The sequence below is a fragment of the Mesoplodon bidens genome (genome assembly GCF_964165515.1).
Source record: "Mesoplodon bidens genome assembly, chromosome: 3".
Taxonomy (NCBI): Eukaryota; Metazoa; Chordata; class Mammalia; order Artiodactyla; family Ziphiidae; genus Mesoplodon; species Mesoplodon bidens.
In genome coordinates this window covers 38,240,571-38,261,885 of record NC_138178.1, presented here as the reverse complement: position 1 = coordinate 38,261,885, position 21,315 = coordinate 38,240,571, and the positions used below count along the sequence as shown (strand labels likewise).

The following is a 21,315-nucleotide window of genomic DNA, read 5'->3' as shown; positions in this document are numbered from 1 at the left end:
TATATATATATATATCTCACATGACCCATTAAGCCTAAAGTAGTTATTGTCTGGCCCTTTACAGAAAAAGTGTGCCAACTTCTGGTCTGTTATATTTACCTAGATATTGATATTGCTATTTTTTCCTTCCTGATGATTGAAGTTTCCTTTTGTTTGTGTGAAGGATTTTAACTACAAAATCCATTCTTTTAATAGAAGTAGGGCTAGTCAGGTTATCTAAATCTTCTGGGTGAACTTTGGTAGTTTGTGTCTTTCAAGGAATTTGACCATTTCATCTTAAGTTGTCAAATTTATTGTCATGAAGTTGTTCTGAATATTCCATTTAATGTCTGTAGGATCTATATTGATTTGCCCTTTCTTACTCCTGGAAGCTGTAATTTGCATCTTTTCTCTTTTTCCTGATTAGTCTAGCAAGAGGTTTATCAATTTTATTGATTTTTCTCCAAGAACCAGCTTTTGGTTTCATTGAGTTTCTCTGTTGTTTTTCTGTTTTCAGTTTTATTGATATGTGCTCTTTTTTGTTTTGTTTCTACTGCTACTTTGGGTCAGTCTGTGCTTCTTTTGATTAAAAGCTTATGTCATTCATTTGAGACCTTTCTCTTTTTTTTCCAATACAAGCATTAAACTATAAATTTCCTTCTAAACGTTTCTTTAGCTGCATCCCATAAATTTTTTTTTTATTTTCATTCTGTTCCAAATACTTTTAATTTCTTTTGTGATTTGTTCTTTAACCCTTGGGTTATTCAGAAGTGTGTTGTTTAGTTTTCAAGTATTTGTAGATTTTCCAGGTTTTCTGTTATTGATTTCTAATTTGTGGTTATAAAACATACTTTGTATGATGTGAATTTTTAAAAATTTATTGAGACTTGTTTTATTCTCAGAATATGGTCCATTTTGATAAATGTTCTGCATGCTGTTGAAAATAATATGTATTCTATTATTAGGTAGTTTTCTGTAAATCACTGAAGTCAGATTATTCAAGTCTCCTGTGTCCTTACTGATTTTGTATCTGCTTATTCTGTTAACTTATTAAGAGAGGGGTGTTGAAATCTCTGACTTTGTATTTATAGAAATGACTGTGCCTTTCAGTTCTATCAGTTTTTGCTTCAGGAATTTAAAAACTCTATTGTAGGGCATAAACATTGAGGATTGTTATGTCCTCTTGGTTAATGGATCCATTAATTATGAAATGACCTTTTTGTTCCTGGCAATATTATTTATTCTGAAGTCTACTTTGATATTAATATAACCTCTGCAGCTTTCTTTTTATCAGTGTTAACATGGTATATTTTTTCCATCTTTTTAGATTTAACTTACTGTGTCTTTATAGTTAACTTGGGTTTTATTATAGACAACATACAATTGTATTTTACTTTTTTAATCCAATTTGACAATCCCTGACTTTTAATCAGGGCAGGCCATCTACATTTAATGTGATTATCATCTGGCTATTTGTTTTCTACTTTGTCTGTCTGTTTTTTGTTCCCTTTTTTCTCTTCTCCCTTCTCTCTTTTTTTTTTTTTTTTTTTTTTCTTTTTTTGCGGTACACAGACCTTTCACTACTGTGGCCTCTCCCGTTGCAGAGCACAGGCTCCGGACGCACAGGCCCAGTGGCCATGGCCCACGGGCTCAGCCGCTCCGCGGCATGTGGGATCTTCCCAGACCGGGGCACAAACCCATGTCCCCTGCATCGGCAGGTGGACTCTCAACCACTGCACCACCAGGGAAGCCCCTCCCTTCTCTTGAATTGAGTTTTTTTTGGTTTTTAATGATTCCATTTTATCTTGCTAATTTGATTAGTTATATCTCTTGCTTTATTTTCTTTTGGGTTGCTTTAGGGTTTATGATATACATCTTTAACTTATTATAGTCTACCTTCAAATAGTAGCATACCTCTTTACATATAGTATAAGAGCATTACAACAGTATACTTCCATTTTTTACCCCTACTCCAGTAGCTTTTGTGCATTCTCATGCATTTTACTTCTCTGTCAGTATATTGAATTATATCTACATTGTTGTTAATTTAGCTTGTTTTTATTTTTATTTTTTTTAATCTTTGGCTGCGTTGAGTCTTCACTGCTGCACACAGGCTTTCTCTAGTTGCGGCGAGTGGGGGCTACTCGTTGTTGTGGTGCTCGGGCTTCTCATTGTGGTGGCTTCTCTTGTTGCAGAGCACGGGCTCTAGGGCGTGCGGTCTTCAGTTGTTGTGGCACACGGGCTCAGTAGTTATGGCTCACAGGCTCTAGAGCACAGGCTCTGTAGTTGTGGTACATGGGCTTTGTTGCTCCACAGCATGTGGGATCTTCCCAGACCAGGGCTCGAACCTATGTACCCTGCATTGGCAGGCAGATTCTTAACAACTGTGCCACCAGGGAAGCCCTAATTTAGCTTTAAACATTTATCTTTTTAAGAATTTTTTAAAATAATAAGTCTTTTAATTTTTACCCACGCGTTTACCATTTCTGGTGCTTTTTCCTTTGTGTAAATCCAGATTTCTATCTAGTATCACTTTCTTTCTGTCTGAAGGACTGCCTTTAATTTTCTTATACTGCTCATCTGCTGACGATGAATTCTTTTGTGTATCAGAAAAAGTCTTCATTTCATGTTACTTCTTTTTTTTTTTCTTTTTTTTTGCGGTACGCAGGCCTCTCACTGTTGTGGCCTCTCCCACTGCGGAGCACAGGCTTCGGACGTGCAGGCTCAGCAGCCATGGCTCACGGGCCCAGCCGCTACGCGGCATGTGGGATCTTCCCGGACCGGGGTGTGAACCCACGTCCCCTGCATCGGCAGATGGACTCTCAACCACTGCGCCACCAGGGAAGCCCTCATGTTACTTCTTTTTTTTTTTTTTTTTTTTTTCGGTATGTGGGCCTCTCACTGTTGTGGCCTCTCCCGTTGCGGAGCACAGGCTCCGGACGCGCAGGCCCAGCGGCCATGGCTCACGGGCCCAGCCACTCCGCGGCATGTGGGATCCTCCCAGACCGGGGCACGAACCCGTGTCCCCTGCATCGGCAGGCGGACTCTCAACCACTGCGCCACCAGGGAAGCCCTCATGTTACTTCTTAAAAGACATTTTCATTGGGTATAGAATTCTAGATGGACTTTTTTTCTTTTAGTGCTTTAAAGATATTGCTCTACTGAGTTTTGGCTTTCATCATTTCCAGTGAAAAGTCTGCTTTCATTCTCTTTTTTCTTCTCTTTATAATGTCTTTTTTCTTTTTAGATTTCTTCTTTATCAGTGGTTTTAAGCAATTTAATTATGATGTGCTTTAGTGTTGTTTCCTTCATGTTTCTTGTGGTTGAGGTTTGTTAACCTGCTTGGATCTGTAAGATTATGGTTTTCATCAAGTTTGAAAAGTCTTCAGGTATTATCTCTTCAAAAAAATTTTTCTGTCGTCTTCTTCCTCACTGGTGCACGCGTGCACACACACACACACACACACACACACACACACACACGGTCTTCTGCGACTCCAGTTACACATATATTAAGTGGCTGTAAGTTGTTACACAGCTCACGGATATCCTTTCTTTAGTCTTTTTTACTTTGTGTTTCATTATATTGCTGTAAATTCAAATTCCCAAATCTTCTGCAGTGATCTCATCCATTAAAAATTTCATTTTTAGGGCTTCCCTGGTGGCGCAGTGGTTGAGTCTGCCTGCCGATGCAGGGGACACAGGTTCGTGCCCTGGTCCGGGAAGATCCCACATGCCGTGCCACATCTTCTTTCAGGATCTTAGTTCCCCAACCAAGGATTGAACCTGGGCCCCTGGCAGTGAGAGCATCAAGTCCTAACCACTGGACCACCAGGGAATTCCCTTCCCTTACCTTCTTGAACATATATTTTAGTTCTTTTAATGTCCTTGTCTGCTTACTCTATCATTGTGTAATTTCTGATCTGTTTTTATTGATTTATTTCCTCTTCGTCATGAGTTGTGTTTTCCTGCTTCTCTGCATGATGAATAATTTTGATTGGATGGCAGACACTGTGAATTTCACATTGTTAATTTGCTGGATTTTTTTTTCCTTCGAATATTTTTGAGCTTTAAGTGTCTTGGAAAGCATTTAATCCTTTTTATGATTATTTTTATGTTGTGCTATGTAAGACGAGACAGCCTTTAATCTAGGGTCAACTTGGTGCTACAATTAAAGCAATGCTCCTTGTATATTATGAGGTGTCTCCACTGAGGGTGTTGTGAATATAAACTGTTTCCTGTCCTTTATGACCTCTGAGAATGGATTTGCCTACTGCTTGCCTGTGATTTTTTCCCTGACTTCAGTTTGTTTTTTCATACAGATGCACTGACTAGCATGCAGCTAACATACAAGGGGAGCTACCTGCACATCTCCAGGCCTCTCTTTCCATGCAGCTCTTTCCTTTCTGGTACTCTGCCATGTGAATTCTAGCTGCCTTAACTTTCCTGAATTGTCAACTCTGTCTCTCTAACTCCGGAAGACCGCTGGATTCTGAGTTTCCCCTCTGTGTGCTACTTACTGCCTAGAAACTCTCCAGGCAGTAAGATGGGGCAATTATTATAAGCCTCTCCTCATTTATTTCCATTCTCTCAGGGATCATTGTCTGTACTGCTTCTTGTCTGGTGTCTGAAAATGGTTGATTCATGTAATTTGGCTTATTTTGTTGTAGATATTTAAAGTGGGAAGATAAATCTGGTTACTCTTACTCCATCCTGGTGGGCCGTGTCTGTCCCTCTTTTTATACATTCTCTTACTTGCAGATATCATACCCCTTCTCATGATTTCAGTTATTTTGGTGGGGTCTTTTGTGGGCATGGCTCCCAAACCTTTATGTCAAGACTCTCCTCTTTCCTTAGTTCAGTGCTTCAATGACTTCATTCCTGCTGGATATTTCCATTTAGTATTTTTTCTCCTTTTACTTCAAATGCAATACTGTTGCCTTCAAACAAATTCCTCTTTCCGTTGTCCCTATTTCTGTTATCTGAAACACGGCTCTGAGTCTCAGAGGCTAGAATTCCTTTTAATCTTCTCAAATATACTTGGTACCTATGTTCTTTCATTCTTTCCCTCATACTGTTACCTCTTTCTTCTTTTTTATACCCTCCCCACACACATACAGCCATTGCCTAATTCCCAGTCTTATAACCTTGCATTTAGACTACTACCACAGCTTCCTAACTGGTTTCCCTGCTTTCTTTTTTCTCTGCAGCGATTCTCCCTGCAAATTGCTGCCAGATCAGTATTCCTAAAATACCACTCTGTCATTCAAAACTCACCAATACCTTCTTTCATAAATTACCAGCTCTTTATCCTGGTATTTAAAGTCCTTGATGGAATTCCCTGGCGGTCCAGTGGTTAGCACTCAGTGCTTTCACTTCCATGGGCCTGGGTTTGATCCCTGATTGCAGAACTAAGATCCCAGAAGCCACGTGCCACGGCCAAAAAAAGTCCTTGACAGTTTGATCCAGCCTACCTTTCCAGCATTAACTTCCATTATTTACTTTTCTGAATGCTTCACCCTATCTCCACAGATTTCCCCACCATCCTCTGAATATGTCTTACACTTGCCTTTCCTGTAATTTTACTCTTACTTTTCCCTTTAAATATAATAGTTCTTTCCAGTTCTTTGTGCATCTAAATGTTACCCATCTTTTAGAATCCAGCTTAAATTCCTTCTTCTCTTTGCTCTCCTAAAGCACACCATCTCATAATGATGTCTTCCTTTGCGCTCCTTTTTAAACTCTCTCTTTACCATTTGCTAGACAATAAACAATGTTTGGAATTATTAGATTTTTGGTATCATTCTATTACTTCTTTCATTCTTTTAAAATATTTTTTTCTTGACTTCCAGCTAAATTAACATTATTGAAGGAAGAGAGACCAGGTTTTGTGCTTTTGAATATTCCTTATAGGACCATATTATTATGCTTGCACATAATAGAAATTCATAAATATTTATTGATTTATTTCAGGTTGGAAATATGAAGACAATGTGTGCTACTTATTCAGGCAGTATAATGGGTTTCTTCCTTTCTTTTAGACAGTTTAATTTTTGTAGTCTTATACTATCACCAGAAGAAATTTTACAAGTATCCTGGTTACATTGACCTTAAAGTATTAATACATAGAATCAGTAGAAATCTATGTTGCAGTATACTTGACTTATTTGAGAAAGAAACAAAAAACTTTTTACCATTTCTTTCTCCATTTTATGTTCTTTTTATTTGAAACGTTTTTAGTTATTTGAGGCAACTGATGACAGATTCTGTTTTTCAGACCTGCTTTCAAATATCATCATGTATTCACCCTTAGTTCTTCAAAGTTGTTCTTCTAAAGTCACAGAAACTTTTGACTATTTGTCCTTTCTGCCCCTTCAAACCGTACAAGGGCTGCTGAAGGCAGTGCAGGTAAGTCTTGACTCCTAAGGAGCTTAGCACAACTGAGGTTGAACTGCCGAGTGGAGGTCTGATGTATTTCTTACACATATGTATGTGTAAGAAATACTGTTTCCCTTGATTCTAGAACATAAAACTTTCTATTAAAATAGAGTCTATTTCCCAAGTTTACCCCCTCTTCATAGTGCAATTCTCTCTCCTTTGATTCAGTTTCAAGTTAGTGAAGTAATTGAAAGGCTCTTAGGAAATTATTAATTGAGGACAGTAGGTTTAAAGGTATTCACAACTAGTTTCAATTTAGCATTTCAAAATATAAAATTGTCCTTATTACTAAGTGTAATAAACAATGCAACTTGTTTATAAAACAGAGCCAAACTTTCTTATAAAAGCCAAATGGTAATGGTATTGAGTAGAAATGTGCTAAGGCTAATAAATTGCTGTTTTCACCTACTGATTCTTCCTCTTTCAGCCCCTTCTAAAAGTCAGCTTGTCAATAAGAGACTCCTTGATACTTGTCCTTCGGAAAGCTATGTTTGCCAGGTATGTAGCCTCCCATGAGATCTGAGGAAGTGATGCTTTCTAATGTTACTTAGAGTCCTCTCTGCAGTCATCTCTAGTACAGCCTGTTCACAGCAGTCATGCAAATTCCTAACCCAAGCTAGAGATGATAATACCATCTCCTAAAGATATTATGAGATGGGTAATATGTGGGAAGCATTTGTTACTTTAAGGATAGGATACCAAATTAATATCACATTGGCCATATTATAATACACTCATGGATATTCAGAGGAGCAACTAGTAAGTAGCCATATGCTATTTATCCCTATTGTAGAATTGACAGTTTGTTGTTACTCCTTACCCAAAAGCATGTCTGATAGGCCAAGGTTGTATATTGTAGCACCTATAACATGAATTAATCATTGAGCCTCAGTGAGATGAGTGTATCATTTTTCTGGATGGAGGGTTTATAAGGCACCAACCGCTGCACTCTATGAAGAAAGGAAGTGCTCCTTTAAACTCAAAGAAAATCAACAATTTCCTTTGCTATATTTAGTACTTACATTTGAATTATCAACCCATTGTACAGCCTTTCCGCACTCTTGTTCTCATTTCCCTCATAGACTTGTCAGCGGGATGGAGGAAAGTATAGATAGTGTCATGAGGTTAAGTAGATAATGCAAAATTCAGCTGAATTCCTGTACTACTAATTGCCGTGAACAGCTGATGCCTTTTTTTTTTTTTTTTGGTACGTGGGCCTCTCACTGTTGTGGCCTCTCCTGTTGCGGAGCACAGACTCTGGACACGCAGGCTCAGCAGCCATGGCTCACGGGCCCAGCTGCTCCGTGGCATGTGGGATCTTCCAGACCGGGGCACAAACCCATGTCCCCTGCATCGGCAGGCGGACTCTCAACCACTGCGCCACCAGGGAAGCCCCAGTGCCTTATTTTGAGTATATAAATTTATTTTGCTCTGTGCTTCATTGTTCATACATATTCATTTCCTGTACAGAACTAACTGAATTTTTCTGACCCAGAAGCCTATTCCTGTGAAATCAGTACTGTTTGGTAACTTCTTCTCTGTCTATTCCTGAGCTAGCCAGCTTGATGCCCGAAAATCTGCAGTTGCTGGGTTTTTGCTGCTCCTGAAGAACTTTAAAGTTTTAGGCAGCTTGTCGTCTTCTCAGTGCAGTCAGTCTATTGGTATTAGCCAGGTAAGGATTTTTTTTCACAGCAGCTTATAGTGTGTGCACTGATGCAGGAGCTGATGATGTGCAGACTCTTTTCTTTTACTCCTGTTCTGGTTGTACAAATGATCCTGAAACTGAGAGTCTGATGATGATGATGATATCAGCCAACACTTTTTAATGGAAAATTTGCTATGTGTTAACTGTGTTTTTCAATATGGTAGTCCCTAGCCTCAACGTGGCTGTTGAACTGAATATTGGTTGAAATGTGGCTAGTTCAAATTGAGTGTTGCTCTATGTGTAAAACACACACTGGATTTTGAAGATTCTGTGTGTGATAAAAGAATGTAAACTATCTCATTAATAATTTTTTATTTTGATTATGTGTTGAGATAATATTTTGGCTGTGTTGGGTTAAATAAAATATTAAAATTAATTTCACCAGTGTCTTTTTACTTTTTTGATTTGGCTACTAGAAAATTTAATATTATATATGTGGCTTGCATATGTGATTTGTATTGTATTTCTACTGGACAGCACTGTGCTAGACTCTGTGCTAAGTGCTTTACATTTATTTTCTCATTTAATCTTCACGGCAATTCTCTGAGGCTAAATACTGTTATTGACCCCAATTTTAATAGTTTATTTACTTTGTCCATCTGTTAAAACTGGTAACCTGAGAAAACAAAACATTTTACAGTAATTTGATAATCAAGGTTTTGCAGCAATAAAATTCTTTGTCATTTAAATTCAGTAATATACGATTTGTAAGTAAGAGACGTATCTGTTTACTAGTTTCATTAAGAATCCTTTATTGCTCTGGTATAACTATACAAAACTTTTGTTTATAACATATGGCATAGATTAAATATTAGGAACACTGGGTATGATTTATGTATTGTTATTATCCCCAATTTAAGGGTAAGAAAACTGAGACTGAGAGAGGTTAAATAACTTGCCCAAGGTGATATGGCCAGTGATGGGTAGAACTGGGATTTGACCTCAGTCAGTATTAACTTCCTCACTAAGATGCCTGAAGTAAGGATAGGAGTTCTTGGTCTATAATGGCTGAATTTATTATGTGAATCAAACAAGCAGTGTTATTCTTTGTCAAGTCCATATCTAAACAAAACAACTACCTACCTCTAAACCTCTCAGGAGTTCACGGAACCAAAAAGAGCTCAATTCTTCTAGCTATTGAAGACATTTAAGGAAGTCTTTTAGGCCTTTTATGTAAAATCAAGTTTATTATGACTACTGAATTTTAGAGGCATGAAATAATCTGTGTGCCTTCCTAAGCAGGTGACATTGCCAAGGAAAATCTTAAGGAATAAGGAATAGTTAATTTTTTTAAGTGCTTGAAAATTCTCTTAGTCCAAACTAGAATAAGAGTGATAACTTATCATGGCCTAATAATGATTATAATGTCTGCCTCAGTCCTGGGTTTTGGCATATGGGGAAAGCTAAATGTAAGGTTCTTTGACCAAGTACATCAGCTCATTTTACCCCCTTAATAGAAATGACTTACTCTGGTAAGATAGTCATGAACTGGCCTCTCTTCTTTTCAGGTCCATGTGGATGTCCATAGCCGTTACAATTCTGTCGCCAATGAAACCTTTTGCCTTGAGATCATGGATAGTTTGAGGAGATGCTTAGGCCAGCAGGCTGATGTTCGACTCATGCTTTATGAGGTAAATCAGCAGAGTGAAGAGATGTAGTACTTCCCTCCCCAACTCCACTAATAATCCTTTTAACTTTAATAATTTTTTTTCTGATTATCAAAGTACAGTAGATACACTCGTATTTAATGCAGTTAGGACCAGTAGTTAGTGATGCTTAGCCAAAAAGTCGTTTAAGGTGAGGAATCATAAAGAATAGTTAAAACACCTTAAATGTTTTATTTTAATTTGAAATATTTAAATGTACTGTTAATTTACCAGTATTTTGTTTTAAGGCCAAGTTCTTTTGGTTTTGAGTATGAGTCTGCCATTTGGAACTTCCTGTCTCTCAAGCGAACCATAACTTTAATGTATTGCCTATAATTTCAAGTCTTTGCTTACGTAAAGTAGGATAAAAACTTTAAGACACTTCAGATACAGTCTTAGTATAGAAATCTTCTAGATATGTTTAGTTTTTCCCCTAAGTTTTTATAATTGTCTTACCCCTAATTCATCAGAAATTGGTTTTAGAGATTTACTTTTATTAAGTCTTTCCAAAATATTCAACTTAGTTTTTATGAAAACAACTTCTCATTTTTTTGTTGCTGTTGTTTTTGGCCATGCCACATGGCTTGTGGGATCTTAGTTCCCCGACCAGGGATTGAATCTGTGCCCTCGGCAGTGAAAGTGCAGAGTCCCAACCACTGGACGGCCAGGGAATTCCCAGAAACAACTTCTTTTTCATTTTGCACTTGGTTTCCAACAGTTTACAGAATGTCTGATTAGATCACATAATTAACAGTGATGGTACAATTAGCAAAAACTGAGTGGAACAAATATTACTACTGACTTGTGATTAGGATATAATTGAGCCAGTGGGAGCAGAAGTTTGCAGTCATGAGGGATTGCACTACGATTGCTAGCATTTAGTATGCTGTGTACTTCAGCATACATATTTCATAGGATGGAGAGCATTCGATAATCTAGCAAGTAGATTAAGTGGAAGTCATTTCAGAGAACAGCTATTGTAATACTTTTATTTGCCCTTTTAAAAATAACATTTATTGAGCTACAGTGGTTGCCAGGCACTGTACCAGACATCGGATTTTTCAGGTTTATTGTAGAAAATATAGAAAATACAGGGAAAAAATATATATATATATATATTTTTTCGGTACGCGGGCCTCTCACTGTTGTGGCCTTTCCCGTTGCGGAGCACAGCCTCCGGACGCGCAGGCTCAGCGGCCATGGCTCACAGGCCCAGCCGCTCCGCGGCATGTGGGATCTTCCCAGACCGGGGCACGAACCCGTGTCCCCTGCATCGGCAGGCGGACTCTCAACCACTGCGCCACCAGGGAAGCCCCAGGAAAATATTTTTTAAAATATTATTACTAATCCCAGCACTCATATATGTATATTTATACAAAATAGGAATCATAAGATTTAGCTAGCTTTTATCTCTTAGTATTATGTTTAAGTATTTTCCCATTTCATTAAATGTTCTTTGACACATAATTTTTAATGCTAAAAGTGTTCTTTATGTATACAGTAATTTATTTAACTGTTTTGGGGCATTTCTGTTGTTTCCAGTTTTTCACCATGAATGTTGTTGTACCTGAATATTTGACCACATTGCTGGGTTAAAGATTAGAACATTTTAAAGTCTACTGGCATACTCTGGCGAGCATTGAATTTTTTTTAATAATTAAAAATATCTTTGTTCAACATTCATTTGTGGTAAAACTCTCAGACGCTCTTAGCAAATAAGATTAGAGGGGAATTCCTCAACCTGATAAAGGGTGTCTATGAATCCTACATCTAATATAAATAGTGAGAGACTTATTGCGTTTCCCCTTCCATCAGGAACAAGGATATTTGTCCTCAAAACTTTTATTCTGCATTAAAGTGAAGGTCTGATCCAATGCAGCAAGGCAAGAAAAAGAAATAGAGGCACACAGATTTGAAAGGATGAAGTAAAGCTGTGTTGTTCACTTAGTGTACATAGACAATACCAAAAAGTCTGCAAAAAATGAGTTTACTAAGGTTGTAGAATACAAGATCAATAACCATGCAAAAATCAATTATAGTTCTATTTTCTAGCAATGAACAGTTTGAAATTGAAAGAAAGCAATATTTATAGTAGATTAAAAAATACTTAAGGATAGATTCAACAAAATGTGCACAAGATATGTACACTTGAAGACCTCAAAATAGCTGAGAGACATTAAAGAATTAAATAAATGGAGAGATATGCAGTGTTCACAGATGAGAATGCTTAATGTTAATGTTTTTAAGTCTCAGAAATATCTGTAGATTCAATGAAATCCCAGGCTTTTTTTGTAGAAATTAAGAAGTTAATTGTAAAATTTATGTGGGGCTTCCCTGGTGGTGCAATGGTTAAGAATCCTCCTGCCAATGCAGGGGACACAGGTTCGAGCCCTGGTCCGGGAAGATCCGACATGCCGCGGAGCAACTGAGCCCGTGCGCCACAACTACTGAGGCTGTGCTCTAGAGCACGTGCTCCGCAACAAGAGAAGCCACCGCAATGAGAAGCCCGCGCACCGCAACGAAGAGTAGCCCCTGCTCTCTGCAACTAGAGAAAGCCTGCACACAGCAACGAAGACCCAATGCAGCCAAAAATAAATAAATACATTTTAAAATGTATATAATAATAATAAAATTAATGTGGAGTGTAAACCACCTAAAATGAACAAAACAATTGAACAAGTATAAAGGTCAGTTGAGTTTTTAAAATTAATTAATTAATATTTTGGCTGCGTTGGGTCTTCGTTGCTGCGCGCAGGCTTTCTCTAGTTACAGTGAGCGGGGGCTACTCTTCGTTGTGGTGCGGTGGCTTCTCTTGTTGCGGAGCACGGGCTCTAGGCGGGCTTCAGTAGTTGTGGCACATGGGCTCAGTTGCTCCGTGACATGTGGGATCTTCCCGGACCAGGGCTCGAACCTGTGTCCCCTGCATTGGCAGGCGGATTCTTAACCACTGCACCACCAGCGAAGTCCCTGGTCAGTGGAGTTTTGACGGAAATCCCAAGGTAATTCATTGGAGAGAGGATGGTCTTTTCAATAAATGGTGCTGGAACAATTGTTTGTTGTATTGGGGGTCCCCAAAACCACCTCTGTGTTTAAAGATTTCTTTAGAAGGACTGATAAAACTGAGCGTAAATTTGTTCTCATGGCTGAGATTTACAGTTAAAGGATACAAAGCAAAAAACAGCAGAGGCGAGAAGCACATAGGCTGAAGTCCACAGGAGGACCAGGTGCAAGCTTCTAAGAGTCCTCTCCAAGTGAGATTGCACAGGATGCACTTAATTCTTCCAGCAAATGAGTTGTGATAACGTATGCAAAGCATATTCAAATAAGTTGTGATAACATATGCAAAGCATATTCTACTAGGGAAGCTTATTAGAGAGCACCCAAGGTTTTTTATTGGCAGCTGGTCACATAGGCACCCTTACTTAGCACATACCAAAATTCCTAACTCCCAGAAGGAAATCAGGTTTTCAGCATAAACTATATTGTTTGTACAAACAGTTTAGGCACAGTAAGCTTCTCACTGTTTAGGGAGTTTTATATCAGTATAGGAAAAAACTGTTTACCAGCCAAATTCCCAGCCACCAGCCAAGGGCCAACCTTGGAAGCAGACCTTTCTAAGGATAGCAGTCTCAGACCACTGTGTTAATAACTCTTTTCTGCACAGTCATCCATATTCAAAAAAAAATCCTCAATCTTATCTACCTCCAAATTTTAAAAATTACCTTGTAGCCGCCACCCTTCCCGTCCTTCTTTCCTCCTGCGTGGGGCTGAATGGGGTTCCGCGATGCCCTCTGCCGTGAGGCGTTGGCGATTCCTCAGCACCCTGAGCACTGCTGACTCTTCTTCCTTCGGCCAGAAACCCTCCTCCTTGGGCCCGCGCGGGAGGAGCGGAGCGGCAAGTCCGCTGGTCCCAGTCTCTTTCCCTGGCAGCGGCGGCTTCTTCCGTAGGACAGTATGTTCAAGAGAATGGCCGAATTTGAGCCTGACTCCGGCGGGAGAGTGAAGGGGGTTACTGTTGTTAAACCAATAGTTTATGGTAATGTTCCTCCATATTTTGGAAAGAAAAGAGAAGAGGATGGGCACACCCATCAGTGGACAGTATATGTAAAACCATACAGAAATGGGGATATGTCAGCGTATGTGAAGAAAATCCAATTTAAATTATATGAAAACTATGGCAATCCTTTAAGAGTTGTTACTAAGCCTCCATATGAAATTACTGAAACAGGTTGGGGTGAATTCGAAATAATCATCAAAATATTTTTCATTGGGCTTCCGTGGTGGCGCAGTGGTTGAGCGTCTGCCTGCCGATGCAGGGGACACGGGTTCGTGCCCCGGTCTGGGAAGATCCCACATGCTGTGGAGCGGCTAGGCCCGTGAGCCATGGCCGCTGAGCCTGTGTGTCTGGAGCCTGTGCTCCACAACGGGAGAGGCCACAACAGTGAGAGGCCCATGTACCGCAAAAAAAAACAAAAACAAAAACAAATACAAAAAAATATTTTTCATTGATCCTAATGGAAGACCTGTAACCCTGTATCATTTATTAAAGCTATTTCAGGGGCTTCCCTGGTGGCGCAGTGGTTAAGAATCTGCCTGCCAATGCAGAGGACATGGGTTCGAGCCCTGGTCTGGGAAGATCCCACGTGCTGCGGAGCAACTAAGCCCGTGAGCCACAACTACTGAGCCTGCACGTGTAGAGCCTGTGCTCCACAACAACAGAAGCCGCAACAATGAGAAGCCCGCACACCGCAATGAAGAGTAGCCCGCGCTCGCCGCAACTAGAGAAAGCCTGTGCACAGCAACGAAGACCCAACACAGCCAAAAATTAATTAATTAAAAAAAAACAAAACTATTTCAATCAGACACCAGTGCAATGCTGGGAAAAAAGACAGTGGTTTCAGAGTTCTATGATGAAATGATATTTCAAGACCCAACAGCAGTGATGCTATAATTATTAACAACATCTCATCAGCTTACCTTAGGAGCCTATAAGCATGAAACAGAATTTGCAGAGCTTGAAGTGAAAACCAGAGAAAAATTAGAAGCTGTGGGAAAAAAAACAAACTTTGAAATTGCAGAGCTTAAAGAGAGATTAAAAGCAAGTCGTGAAACTATAAATTGTTTAAAAAATGAAATCAGGAAACTCAAAGAAGATGATCAGACAAAAGAAATATAAACAGTTCTGAAAACTCAGTAAGTGAAACTAAAAATAAGGTGGAGTTTAAAGGAGAGATGGACTACAAATACTGCGATGTTTCTTAGAGGAACTGCACATATAGTTGTCAGCCATAAATTTCTCAGCAATGGGGTCAAAGTATTTGTACTTTACAAGCAATCTTTAATGTGAAATATATCTGTATAATGCTGTATAGGCATTTTATCAACCCATTTCAGGGTAGTTCTGTGATACTAAGCACAATTTTAAAACATTTTTACTGCATTGTATGTATAACTTATCCTTTTGACAGACATCAAAATTTCATTATAAAGTATAACTTGTACAAATTTTGTACTTCCCTAGTAGTTAAATTCATGGTAAAATTAATGTGTATATTTAATTTCTTAAGTTCTTACCTGCCCCCATCCCAACTCTTTTGTATCTGATGTGCCCAGTAAGCACTCAATAAATGTAGTTTACAGATGCTGGGGGGAAAAAAATTACCTTTTAATGGATCATAGACCTAAATCTGTTAGGATATTGTTGTTCATTTATTCATCAAAGAGCTTATTTGTCCTCTGTTTGATTCCTTTTAGGGGTTATATGATGTCCTTCGAAGAAATTCTCAGCTGGCTAATTCAATCATGGAAACTCTGCTCTCACAGGTAAAATGTATTTTTATGGATATAAGGGAACAGATACTAAGGCATTAAGAGGCGATTGACATTCTTCATAATTTTCAAAATATGAAATAGTTCCCAACTAGTGCAGTGGTACATTGTGACCATGCCTGAGGTATGTGATGCTATTTCATGTTGTTTTATTTTAATCACCACTTATTGCCATTATCTGACAGTTATCCCTCTCAGTTAACAGTCTACATCCTAAGTTAGAAGGACGTTCTGAAGAACCATTTATACAGAGGCCATCAGCAGCTTTATTTGTTATGTTTATTTCTGAAATAAGAAAAAGAGATTTGGAGAAAATATAGCACAATATTGACATTTGTTCAATCTGAGTGACATATTAATGAGTGTCTGTTAGGTTATTTTCTGTATTTCTCAGTTTTAAAAAAAGCTTTAAATTATGAACTATTTCAGAGGATTATCAAGATGAGAAGAATTCAACTGGAGAATATCTGCTGTAAATAAGACCTTTTACTCAACGTTTATTCATTAAGCATTTATTTGAATGTTTGTTTAATAACAGTTTAATAACAGTTTTATGGTGATATAATTCACATACCATGCAATTCACCCATTTAAAAAAATATAACTCATATATTTGCAGAGTTGTGCAACCATCACCATAATCAATTTGAGAACATTTTATCACCTCAGGAAAAAAGAACCCTACACCATTTAGCTACCACCCTCTAATTCTCCCATGCTTCCCCCAACCTCCTACCCCTAAGCAATCACTTATCTTCTGTCCCTATAGATTTGCCTATTCTGGACATTTCCTGTAAATGGAATCATACAGTGTGTGGTCTTTTGTGACTGACTTCTTTCACTTAACCTGATGTTTTCAGGGGTCATCCATGTTGTAGTATGTATCAGTGCTTCGTTCCTTTTTATGGCTAAATGATATTTCATTACATGAATCTTTTTATATATTGAGAGAGTTCAAGATACTATTATGTACTAATAGTAATAACAACAGTACCTAATGTTTAGCACTTACAGAAGGCCAAGAAATTTATGAAGCACTATATGGTGGATGATCTCATTTAGTCCTCACAAAACCCTGTGAAATAAGAACTGTTATCTCCATTTTACAGATTTATATTTTAAGGGTCTGAGAGGTTAAGTAATTTAATTTGCCCAAGGTCACACAGTTAATCAGTGGCAGAGCTGGGATTTGAACTCAGATCGTGTAGCTCAAGAGTCCAAGCATGTTATTCTCCTATTTGGAGTTGATTAAGCTTTTTGGATCTGTAAGTTGATGCTTGTCACCAAATTTGAAAAATGTCCACTGATTATTTCATCAAATATTTTTTTCTATCCCCTTTTTCTCTCCTTTCCTTCTGCGACTTCATTGGTATGTATGTTGGAATGCCTGATGTTATTCTACATATCTCTGAGACTTGGCTCATTTTTCCTCAATATTTTTACACTATTTTCTTCAGATTTGATATTTGCTCATAATCTATCTTCAAGTTTACTTTCTCCTCTGCCATTTCAGATCTGTTGTTTTACTCTTGAATGTAGAATTTTATCAAATACATTTTTGTATCTATTGAGATGACCGTTATGATTTTACTCCTTTAACCTATTACTGTGATGAATTATATTATTTAATCTTTTAAAGCAACATGGCGGGGGGACTTCCCTGGTGGTCCAGTGGTTAAGACTCCGCACTTCCAACTGCAGGGGGCATGGATTCCATCCCTGGTCATCAGGGAGCTAAGATCCTGCCTGCTGTGTGGCACGGCCAAAAGAAAAAAAAAAAAATTGCATTCCTGGGATGAAATCAAATTGATGATGATATATTACCTTTTTGTACACTACTGGGTTTGGTATTCATTTAGGACTTTCACATATATGTTTGTAAGAGGGAATGGCCTGTAATCTTCATTTCTCATACTGAACTTCCTTGGTTTAGTATGAGCTTAATAAAATGATTTAGGGATGTTCCCTCTTTTTCTAGTTTATGTAAAATTTGAAATTGTCTCTATTTCCTTTTTTCCATTTTTTCCCTTAAGTTTTTTCAAACTTATATGTTATCTTTCTTTAAACTTTCAGCTAGATTTTTGGCTTTTGATTTTTCGGACTACACAGGTAGTGTGAATTCTACCCCATCTACGTTTGGAGAATAGCTTGTGGTTAGAAAGTCCCAGGAGAGACATTTTTCCCCCTTCACCTGAAGTCAGGGGTCAGTTAGACAGATACATATCGCTCTACCATCTTCCTCCATGTGGTGGATTTATTTTTTAGGTTTATCCACTAAGAATATCTCCTTCTGAGAATTCGAGCTTTATGTGAAGGTTTCTGATCCACCCTCCACCCCATGAGGACCCTAGGCTTTGTCTTTAATTTCATGATTCCTTTTTACTTTCCTTTTCCTTTCCTCTTAGCTATCTATTTAATAAATATGTCTATATAAAATTTTTAATGCAATATTATTTACTGTTCTTTACCATGAGGATTTCTCTAAACCCTAGTCCACCATTTTGCTATAAATGGAACTGCTCTTTCTCTCCCTCTCCCTCCTTTTTATGCCATTGCTTTGTGATAATTCTGCTAAAGAAGCTCCATTTGAAAGTAAGGTCTCAGATGTGGAGAAATTATTGGAAGGTCCTATCCTATTCATCAAAAGCCTTTCAGTGGGCCTTGGACCTGATCCTATATAAAATTTGTATCCTGTTATATTGTATCTATCAACCTGTAATGATCAGTCCATCTACATTTGCACATTTAACATCGCAAATTATGACTGAAGGCATAGACCAGTGCTTCCCAACTTAGGTTAGTATGTGGACCTGTAAAATTCTACAGACTCCAAAAGTTAAAAAAGAGAAAAATGATAACTTTTTTTTTAATGGAAGTATAGTTGATTTTACAATGTTGTATTAGTTTCTGGTGTACAGCAAAGTGATTCAGTTATATATATATTCTTTTTCATATTCTTTTCCATTATGATTTATTACAGGATGTTCAGTATAGTTCCCTGTGCTATACAGTAGGATCTTGTTGTTTATCTTATGTACAGTAGTTGGTATTTGCTAATCCCAAAGTCGTAATTTATACCCCCTCTTTTCCCTTTGGTAGCCATAAGTTTGTTTTCTGTGTCTGTGAGTCTATTTGTTTTGTAAGTAAGTTCATTTGTATCATATTTTAGATTCCACATGTAAGTGATATCATATAATATTTGTCTTTCTCAGTCTGACTTGCTTAGTATGATAATCTCTGGGTCCATCTTTGTTGCTGTAAATGGCATTATTTCATTCTTTTTTATGGCTGAGTTAACTAACAGGTTTTGTTTTTTTTTTTTGCGGTAAACTAACAGTTTTTTGAGCTCTGTTATGTGCCAAGTAGTATTTGAAGCTCCTTACGTGTGTTAGCATGTTTAATCCTTATACAAATTTATACATTTATATTAATAATATCCTCATTTCACAGATGAGGAACCAAGGCATGGATACCTTTATTGAATTAATAAGTGGTGGTACTGGGATTTTAGACTCAGCCAGTCTGACTCTAGAGCCTATATTCTTAACCCTCAAGCTATACTGAAAATCCTGATTGCCTATACAAATTTAGGAATTGGTGTGAGAGAGTATGATGTTTTATAGGAGAGGTTATGAAGTGGAAATAGGAAAGAAGATCTCAGTTAGTACAGTGCCTAAAGCAAGGGCAAAGGATATGGTTGAGCCAAAGCAATATAAATTTTGCTGCAGTGTTCTTTGGACAGTTGGGAAATAATGTCTTAGAAAGCGTTAAAGGTGCCATTAGCTTGACCCGCTAAAAAAGTGAAAAACATTCATGAGCCATGGTATCTTTTTCCTTACCATACACAGTTAAAACCATTCTATGAGCCGGAACCTGATATGCTGCCACCTCTGAAGTTAGAAGCTTGTATTCTGACCCAAGGAGATCAGATCTCTCTACAGGAACCACTGGTGAGACTTTTTTCCCTCCTCCCAGAGCCATTATTTTTACTCTTAAGTAAAACCGTCAGCCCTGTTGATATGGTTGATCTTCAGAAACAGATACCTTCCCCTGTGAAGCGCTCTTCCTGGTACTCCCAATGAATTTTTACTCTTAACTCTTACTGCTTATCTTTTCTGACCCATCTTCACCTTGGTTTTCTTGGTAAGATATCTGCATGTCAGCACTTTACTAAATCAAGGCATCCATTGTTTCTCCCAAGGAGCATTTTATCTCCCGTTTATGGCTCTTTGGTTACATATACTAAATAAATATACTTTAGAATGGAGAGAAGGAGGTCACCCAGAAGCAGATGAACCCAGGGGACCTGCTTCATTAGCCTGGGGTATATGATTTAGGCTGAGCTAGAATTGGCATTCTGTCGAACATTCAGAGGAACTAGGACAGGTTGGTTTTCTATTCTAGTTGTCTAGCCTCAGAAAGAGAAGAAAAGATAAAAACTGAAACTCTCTCATCCCGAGTGACTTATAACTGAGATGTCCTCAGCCTGGATCAGAGATGCTAAAGATTGGTCTCCCAAAGATTCCCTCAACATAAACCCCTATCTTTAGAATAGCCTCTGGGACTCAAAGGAGCTAGAGAGGATTTAATTTCACAACCTGGCTCCATGGTGTTTGTACCAGATCAGAGGCAGCACATCTGATGTTGCATTCTTAGGTGTCAGCTACTTATGAAGCCAGTGCCTTTGGGAAAAGGCCAGAAAACAATGCCTCTGTTAGTTCAATTTTTTTTTCCGGTTTTGTTAATCCATATTGACTTAACTTGTGATGCTAATGAATAACTTACTTTAGCCTTATAGATAAGGATTATTTGTTGATTATCAACAGCTTCATAGGTTATCCTTTAACAAAAATATTCAATTATTATTTTCTTCTGCAGGATTGTCTGCTGTGTTATATTCAACACTGTTTGGCCTGGTATAAGAGTAGAGTGATGCCCCTACAGCAGAAAGAAGAGGAGGAGGAAGAAGAGGGATTCTACCAAGACTTAGATGATATGTTGGAGTCTATTACTAGTAGAATGATTAAGAGTGAACTAGAGGACTTTGAACTGGTAATTGCTAAGTCTCAGCTGTGTTGAATAATGGAGGTTTTTAGTAGCTTATTAATTTTATCTTCTGTCTTTTAGGACAAATCAGCAGATTTTTCTCAGAGCACTGGTATTGGCATCAAAAACAATATCTGCGCTTGTCTTGTTATGGGAGTTTGTGAGGTTCTAATAGAATATAATTTCTCCGTAAGTAATTTCAGGTAAGGTATTGCTGTGACTCTACTTGTAGTTCATTTTATGTGTGTGTGTGTATTTTTTTTTTTTTTAACACTAACAATATGCTAGGTATGAACAGACCACAGACCATACACTATCTATTAATGGGCATGTAGCCTAAGACCAAACTATGTTCTTTCTACCAGGGAACACCAAAGCATATGCCAAAGAGGCTGGTGAATTTTGTCCCTCCAGCAGGCTTTAATGTATTCAAAATTCCCTAGACCCTGAACATAAGAAATCCTGATTTTGACAGAGAAATTTTGATTGCTGGTAGTATTGAACTTTCATTCTCTGCAGTGACTGGTATAAATAAGGGAAGGAGGGCCTCCCTGGTGGCGCAGTGGTTGAGAGTCCGCCTGCCGATGCAGGGGATACGGGTTCGTGCCCCGGTCTGGGAGGATCCCATATGCCGCGGAGCGGCTGGGCCCGTGAGCCATGGCCGCTGGGCCT

The 21,315-nt window shown here is 38.2% G+C and overlaps 1 protein-coding gene across 3 annotated transcripts in view; it reads left to right on the top strand.

Annotated features, from left to right (window-relative positions):
* The window catches only part of FANCI (FA complementation group I), an 81,185-nt gene that overhangs the window by 40,275 nt on the left and 19,595 nt on the right, over window positions 1-21,315 (top strand). For all 3 annotated transcript variants that reach the window (XM_081227954.1, XM_081227953.1, XM_081227955.1), the window contains exons 15-22: window positions 6,257-6,387; window positions 6,845-6,915; window positions 7,975-8,089; window positions 9,631-9,753; window positions 15,523-15,591; window positions 19,446-19,547; window positions 20,476-20,649; window positions 20,725-20,846. In XM_081227954.1, coding sequence (XP_081084080.1) covers window positions 6,257-6,387; window positions 6,845-6,915; window positions 7,975-8,089; window positions 9,631-9,753; window positions 15,523-15,591; window positions 19,446-19,547; window positions 20,476-20,649; window positions 20,725-20,846 — 907 coding nt within the window. The remainder of the gene's footprint in view (window positions 1-6,256; window positions 6,388-6,844; window positions 6,916-7,974; window positions 8,090-9,630; window positions 9,754-15,522; window positions 15,592-19,445; window positions 19,548-20,475; window positions 20,650-20,724; window positions 20,847-21,315) is intronic.